The sequence below is a fragment of the Macrosteles quadrilineatus genome, unplaced genomic scaffold (genome assembly GCF_028750875.1).
Source record: "Macrosteles quadrilineatus isolate MER2022 unplaced genomic scaffold, UCM_ALF_1.0 Scaffold_2__2_contigs__length_208266976, whole genome shotgun sequence".
In the NCBI taxonomy this organism is placed as follows: Eukaryota; Metazoa; Arthropoda; class Insecta; order Hemiptera; family Cicadellidae; genus Macrosteles; species Macrosteles quadrilineatus.
Genome location: NW_026542595.1, coordinates 60,906,018 through 60,913,916, shown reverse-complemented (window position 1 = coordinate 60,913,916; position 7,899 = coordinate 60,906,018). Strand labels below are relative to the sequence as shown.

Sequence of the window (7,899 nt, the reverse complement as noted above, 5' to 3'; positions counted from 1 at the left end):
TGGCCTTTCAACCCCCCCCCCCCCAAAGTCTAGAATTCCCCCCTTTTATTTTTATAGGAAATAGGTTTGAAAGTAGATATTACCATCTTATAATCTTACAGCATTTAAAAAGATATTTTTATTTTTTTTTTGTTTTTAGCAGGGGTTTGAATTGGAGCTCGGACATAACTTATAAACCTCCTCTAATATAAACATGAAATTGCTTTCAGATAACGTAATATCGTCAGTTTCACTTCCTGCTTTGTTACAACTAAACTCTTATCTACTAATCTTTTTTTTATAAACTTTAGACAAGAGTTTTTATAAGGGTTTTTTTAAGGTGGAGCTTGAAATTAACTTGCCAACCTCCTATAATGTATTCGTGAAATTTTTTTTAATTACGTAATATTGACTGTTTCACTGCCCGCTTTGTTTCAACTTTGTTACAACTAAACTACTATCTACCAATGACGACTAACAGCTAGGGGGCCTGGTGGCGGAGCCCCCAGCGAGCCAAAGGCGAGTATTGTATATACTAAGTTATTTGACATAACAGCTGATATAAAACTACTTATAAAAGTGACATGTGTTCGGAAACAGAGGTGTGCACAAACGTTAAAGGACTGATTACAAAAAAGTTTATGGTAGAAGGGGTGGGCTGGGTATGGAGACTCACTACATGTTTTGGTCCTTGCTCCTGGTCTGTACTGGGGTCCTTTTTGAAGAATTCTTCTTCACTTTCTTGTTGGGTGGGGGTTCAGGTGTACTGGGAGGCTGGGAATTGCACGAGGACTGGCTGGATTGGTTGGTGGTTGGATCAGTGACTGTGCCTGGGTCGGTTTCGGTGGATTGGTTGGTGGTTGGATCAGTGACTTTGCCTGGGTCGGTTTCGGTGGATTGTTTGGTGGTTGGATCAGTGACTTTGCCTGGTTTGGTTTTGGTAGGTGGGTGGGTGACTGTGTCGGTGACTGTGCCTGGGTTGGTTTTGGTGGGTGGGTGGGTGACTGTGTCGGTGGGCGGGCTGGTTTTTGGCTCGGTGGGCGGGCGGGTTTTTGGGTCGGTGGATGTGAGGGTGGCTGGGCGGACGGGTTTTCTTTGTATCTTGGTGGGCGGGTGGGTAGCTGGGTCGGCGACTGTGTGGGCGGCTGGTTCGGTGGATGTGTGGGTGGCTGGGCGGGCGGGTTTCTTTTTTATTTTCTTCGATGGTACGTTCTTCTCCTTCTTGTCTCTGTAACAGAACAATCAAACTGTTATCTACCTTGAGTGGACGTTCGTGAAACGTTTGTTCGTGGCTAAAGTTTTCTTGGACTTCTACATGTGCACCGGAGAAACTTTGGTTTGTGGGCTCTTCCTTTTTACTTGCGTTATGGTGGTCTCGTTAGCCCGTCATTACCGGGCTTTGAAGTTAACTATGTCTTGGTCTACTAATTGGGACGCTTGGTCGATGTTTCTGAAATTTGCGAGTGATTCAAGTGTGCATGTCGGGTATTCATTTTGGGTAAGCTGTATCTTTAAGTGTTCACTTGTGCTCGGATAGTACGATTTGGTATATCATCGGTGCCCGGTTTAAGCCGTGTTCTATCTGTCCGTGTTTAAAGTTGGACTTCTATTTGTACACCGGGAAGATTGAGGTTGGTTGAATTTTGTATTTCTTATTTTGTTATTTTATATTTCTGTTTGATGGTCCTGATATTAGATCGCTTTAACATGTTATTTTGGGTCAAATGTTATTCTAGTCTATAAAGTAAAATACTTGGTTATCGTTATTGGGGTTCATCATTGAATTGGGTGTGTGTGTATTGTGTGTCCATTTTGATATTGTCGTTGGTCCTGGGTTTGTATTCGGGTATGTCGTGTTAGTACCGATTTAGTCTCGTCTTCCGTTGTTGGGAACTATGTCATGCATTTACTACTATGTGTTAGACTAGCCTAGACTAGGTTAGGTTTAATATGGTGGTTGAGAGTACCTACTGGAGTGCGTCGGTTATTTCCGATAGGAAACCCAGTGTCAACAGGTCTTCGTTGTCCTGGATTCTGTAAGGGAACATAGAGTTAGTAATTAGTTGTTGGCGTTTCGTATTTGTCCATGTTAAGCATAATAGTTAAGAGGAAGTGGTGGCAAAACGCCATCCGTGTTTCAAGTGTTTATCATGAATTTACGGTGCCCTTGATAACTGTAAACAGAGGCTGACAGGGGAAATTCTAGTTTCTCTACGGCCGGATTGTAATTTGTCCGATGCACATGGATGTGTCCATTTTAGGTAACTGTAATGTACAATCGCAATTTGTGAATTAGTTATCCACAGGTCTGTACTGCGTTCTTGTGTCACCACTGAGGTGATGCGTACCTGAACCCTGGTATCCCAGACGCCTTCGTTGTGCTTTCCGTTGGTACATTAAAACAAAGCATTTTATACATTCTGACAGCATAACATTTATTAAGTGGCTGGTCTCTGTACCTATATAAACGGGTGGGGTTTTGTATTACTTACTGTGGAAAGTCGAAGACCGTCGCCGTCACACTTGTGGATGGTTGGAAGAATCTTTCGAAGTCGCCTACGTTGTCGGTGGATTTTGGGGGGTGTGTGGTGGTGGTGTTTGACTGGGGTGTGTGGTGGTGGTGTTTGACTGAGGTGTGGTGGAGCTTGATTGGGGTGTGGTGGTGGTGGCAGGAGTGGTTTCGGGTAGGCGGTTGTTGGTGGTGCTAAGAGGGGTGGTGGTGGATGAGTTAGGCAGGGGTGTGAATTCAAACTCATCCTCGGTGCTCTCGCTGGATCTCCGGCACCTTTCACTGTAACAAAAGTTCGTGCGTTATAATTGATCTCTTGTCGCATGTGTTATTAATTCAGGGGGGGTGTGTTGTTGTGTTGTCTCTGAGCCTGTTATTCATCTCCTTACCTCTCGAGTGTAGTGTAGTTGTTCTGTGTGTTCGTGTTTGATGTGTTTATGGGCGACAAAACATAATCCTATAATTAGCATATCCCGGGGACCAACCCGGTTTAGCCGGGTTAAAAAAATCACATGGGTTAAGCTAATTTTGTACTGTATTCTGTGTAAATATGAGCGCGATCGGATTATTAGATTTCGTGTAATTAATTCGTAAAGTGGCAAAGATTATGGAACGGCATATAACATAATCTTTTGACGCCGTCCCATTGGCCGGCTCGTCAAACTGGGTGAATGTGATTCGTTGTCGCTACCGTCTGGTTTACCCGTCAGATACGGGTGTGTTGTATTGTGGGCGGAGTTAAGGATTCTTTTTGGTCCGTTGTAGTCTCGTAATCTGTCTAACGCGGGTTTCGCTCCTTATTGGGGTATAGGGGCGGGGTTTTTGTGTCGGTACATCGGGATCGGGTTTATTCCCTGGTCGTGTCGTAACCCGCCTCGTTCGTGTTTGTTTTTGGTCGTTCCTGCTGGGTTATGTATGATCGTCTCGGGCTGCCCGGTGATTGCGAATAATTCGTCAATTGTTGGACTGCCCGCGTTTAGAGGTCTGTACATGTATGTCGGTGAAGTCGGGCCAACCCCGTTTCGGTGTCGGTACATCGGGATCGAGCATATTTCCTGGTCGTGTCGTAACCCGTCCCGTTCGGGTCTGTTTTTGGTCGTTCCTGTTGGGTTATGTATGATCGACTCGGTCTACCCGGTGATTGTGAATAATTCATGATTTGTTGGACAGCCCGCGTTCATAGGTCTGTCGGTGAAGTCGGTCCAACACGGAGTGTGGTTGTTTCGGGCTACCCGGTATTTGCGTAGTTCTCGATTTCGTGGGAGTAGTATTTAGCACGGTTATTATCACATGACGTCATAATTAATGTGATTAGGTAAGAATATAGTGATAGGGAGTATCGTAGTCAGGGCTGGGCATGTACTCTGGTGATGTGTGTGATCACAGATGTTGTAGATGGTATTGTTATTAGGTCAAGGACGTCTGAATGTGTTTTAAAAATATTCTGTACTTATAGGTAAAATATTGTAGTATATTTTCATTTTTGATCTATCCATCTACTAGCTGCCGCATGAGTTCTTCAAACGCCTGATTTAAAAAATATGTTGTGCTGGTAACTTTGGGATCTTGTATTATTAACATAGTTATGTCTACTGTGTTTTGTCCTTGATTACTATTTGAGTTATCTGTTAATGGAGATATATTGTTGTCCGTTGTCGAAGATATTTTGTTTTCTTGAATAGAAGGAGCATTTCCAGAGGACATGTTCACCTAGTGATTGGTAATAGTCAAATGACTGGTAATTCGCACTGTTAACACTTATATAGTGCTTATAGAAGTTTGGGTAATAGGTTTCAGTCTTAATATTGTCTTGCCTAAGACGGGAGGAAAACATGTGCACGTACGCATGCGCGTCACGTAACTTGCTCCATCCTGTAGGCACGACTTTAGGTAGACATCCTGTCTGTGTTGGCTTGAACAATGTGAACAGCCTACTTGGATTGAATAATTAATATATTGAGTTCTGTTTGGAATGTAGCATCTAGACACTTTATGCAGTTCTGCAATTATTTGCATCTTATAGGTAAGTAGCGTTGCACTTTTATTGTCACTGCATAATCTTCAAGGTCTGTCTGCAGCGTCAACTAACCAGTATTCACTTGTCTTTGCTAGTGAACCTATTCCTCGAATACTGTAGTCTGTGAACATTAATTACCAATTATCTTGTTGCTTTATTTAATTTCGAGCGTTTTGATTATTATATTTGCCGATTTTTTAAGTTCAAGTGTTTCTAGTTCTACATATTCCACATCTACATATTGTGATTTGGGGATTTTTCTGATACAGGTAATTATACTCTCTTAATATATTAGTTCTTACTGTTTTAGACCTTAAATACATAAAGCTATTTGTATGGAAAATATTTTGAGTTTTGTTGTTGAGCTTGTGGTTTTACGAAAATTTCTATATATATTAAATTAGTAGTTTTTCAATATGAGACAGTTGAATTAAGATTGCTTAATCATTTAATGTATGTCTCATATTTTGTAATAGATTTTATTCATACAGGCATTTAATCTTTCTTGTGGCATATATTTATAACTATTATTATATTAGTACTAGAGAACCCGTGCTTCAATTTGAGTAATTTTAGCTACATCTTAGAGTTGTTGAAACACTTGTTAGAAAATAATTTTAAATATCTCTTTTTGTGTTGTAAAAGGTTTGCCTACATTATTTTTTTGCTCTCAGTTTTAACTGATAACTTCCAATGAATGCTAAACGATCTGCTTCAATTTGAGTTAACATGTTACAACAAAGTTTTTACAGCATTGAGAATTAAAGAAAACTGTTGCCTAACTGATAGCCTGTGTTGCGTAATTTAAGTTTGGGTAATTTTATTTCTTTGATTTGACACTTCCCGCTAATAATAATTTTAAATATCTCTTTTTGCTCTCAGTTTTAACTGATAACTTCCAATGAACGCTAAACGATCTGCATCAATTTGAGTTAACATGTTACAACAAAGTTTTTACAGCATTGAGAATTAAAGAAAACTGTTGCCTAACTGATAGCCTGTGTTGCGTAATTTAAGTTTGGGTAATTTTATTTCTTTGATTTGAGACTTCCCGCTAATACTAAGGTGGTCTGCCGTTACACTTTAGACGCATAAATGAGCGAAGCATTATTTAAAGATTGTCAATGGCTAAAGCAGCTAACACCCTACAATATGTTCCCTTTCAACAGATTCACCGTTTGTTTGCCCGATATTATTTAAGTTCTAAAGAATGACAAATTTATCTGATAGTTCATACTGTACCTTTGTAGTGAAACCGGCCATCCTGACCATTTGCTTGTACTTTGTAAATGTGCATAGCAGGATGTACTCAAAATGTATAATCAAAATTTGTTCTACAATCGCCAGGTCAGTTAATTCGTTCGGGACACTTGACACATCCATATTATTTAACGCCGTGAATTAATTTGCATTTGAACGACAACGCGAACAAGTCGGTAATTGGTTTGAAGCTGTTAGTCGTTGCCGATGACAGTTAGTCCAAAGTGTAAAATTTTAGTGCATCTAATTCAAGTTGGAATTGATTAGCTAACTGCCTATTATTATCAGCTTCTTGTTCACGACACCACTCTCTTACAATATTTGCATTATTGGTGCGACGACCAATATTATGTTGGGCCTTTGAGCAACAAACAAATATAGCAAAACTGTTACTTCCATTGATAAACTGTTACATTCCAACTTTAACCTAGGATGAAAGTAAACATTGAAATGTAAACAAAACAGTTACAAACAATTAATATATGTTTATCTTATTTAAATGAAACGAGATAAACCCATATGTCATAAACCCAATATAATTTTTCTTTCAACTTACATTAAAATAACAAGCGAAATTGCGTGACCTGTAAAATAAAATCCAGAAGGAAATTCGTAAATATTTTTTACCAAAACATTGTACTCAGTATTCTTTAACTGTTGGCCAAATTTCATATCAATTGGTCAAGCCATTACATTCTGATGCTCTTATAAAGAAGTTACAAAGTGAGGGAAAGTGAGCTTCGCTTGCTTCGCTCAATAATGGGGGTGTGACTTTTAGTTTTCTCAAAAGTTCATGGGTGCTTTTGGCTTTATATATAGATATAGTTTGATTCAAATTTTTAAGATGGAAGAAACTGTTAGTGATATTTATTGAGAATAGCCTCTCATCCTGTTATGTGTTAAATCATAACATAACTGCTTTTTGTGATCATTTGATAACTTCTAAATTATGTCTTTTGACTTTAGTAAAATATAGCTGGAATAGATTGCTTTTTTCTTATTTGATTTTTATCGAGAATTACCTCACATACTGTTATGTCTAAAATCGTAACATAACTGCTTTTTGTGATCATTTGATGAATTATAAATAGCTTCTTTCTTATATGGTTGTTTGAGATGGAAGTAAATGTTAGTGATTTCCTTGTTTGATTTTTATTGGGAATTGCTTCACACTGCTAGGTTTTTAAATAATAATAAAACAGTTTTTGTCATCTTTCGATTAATTTAATTTACGTTTTTAACTTTGTTAAAATGTAGGTGTTTCCTTATACGATTGTTTATAATGGAAATAATGTTAGTGATTTTCTTATTTGATTTTTATTGTGAATTGTATATGATTGAAAATAACTGATAGCTATTTCCTTCTTGCGACAGTAATAAAACTGTTTTTGTGATCATTCAAAGGTTTGAATTTCGACTTTGTTAAAATGTAGCTTTATTAAGATGGTTCTTATATGATTGTTTAATATAGAAAATACTGTTAGTGATTTCCTTGTTTGATTTTTATTGGGAATCGCTTCACACTGCTAGGTTTTTAAATAATAAAATAGTTTTTGTGATCTTTCGATTAATTTAATATATGTTTTTGACTTTGTTAAAATGTAGGTGTTTCCTTATACGATTGTTTATAATGGAAATAATGTTAGTGATTTTCTTATTTGATTTTTATTGGGAATCGCAATTGTATATGATTGAAAATAACTGATAGCTATTTCCTTCTTGCGACAGTAATAAAACTGTTTTTGTGATCATTCAAAGGTTTGAATTTTGACTTTGTTAAAATGTAGCTTGATGAAGATGATTCTTATATGATTGTTTAAGATAGAAAATACTGTCAGTGATTTCCTTATTTGATTGTTATTGGGAATGGTTTGAAAACAATAATCAAACTATCTCATAGGTCTTTAATCAATAACAAAACCGTTTTATGTATCTTCTGATAATTTGAAATTAAAATATAGCTTGCTTAAGATTTTTTTTTTAAATAAACGCATAAAATGGTTACAATACTTAATAAATTTAATGTGCATTTTCTTTTCTAGAGTTATCGTGGCCTAACTTTATACACCAAGTGTTCCTGATTTCTACTGAAATAGGTAGGTCTAATTATTCTCTGTTCCATATTGTGTTTGCG

General features: G+C 37.6%; 1 protein-coding gene across 1 annotated transcript; it reads right to left on the bottom strand.

The window, feature by feature from the left end:
- Positions 1-654: 654 nt before the first annotated feature.
- Positions 655-3,525, bottom strand: LOC128984285 (mucin-2-like). Its single transcript, XM_054403587.1, has 4 exons — positions 3,323-3,525; positions 2,540-2,770; positions 1,951-2,013; positions 655-1,207 (listed from the first exon to the last, which is right to left on the bottom strand). The coding sequence occupies exons 1-4, from the start codon at positions 3,523-3,525 to the stop codon at positions 655-657; spliced, it is 1,050 nt and encodes a 349-aa protein (XP_054259562.1).
- Positions 3,526-7,899: the final 4,374 nt, after the last annotated feature.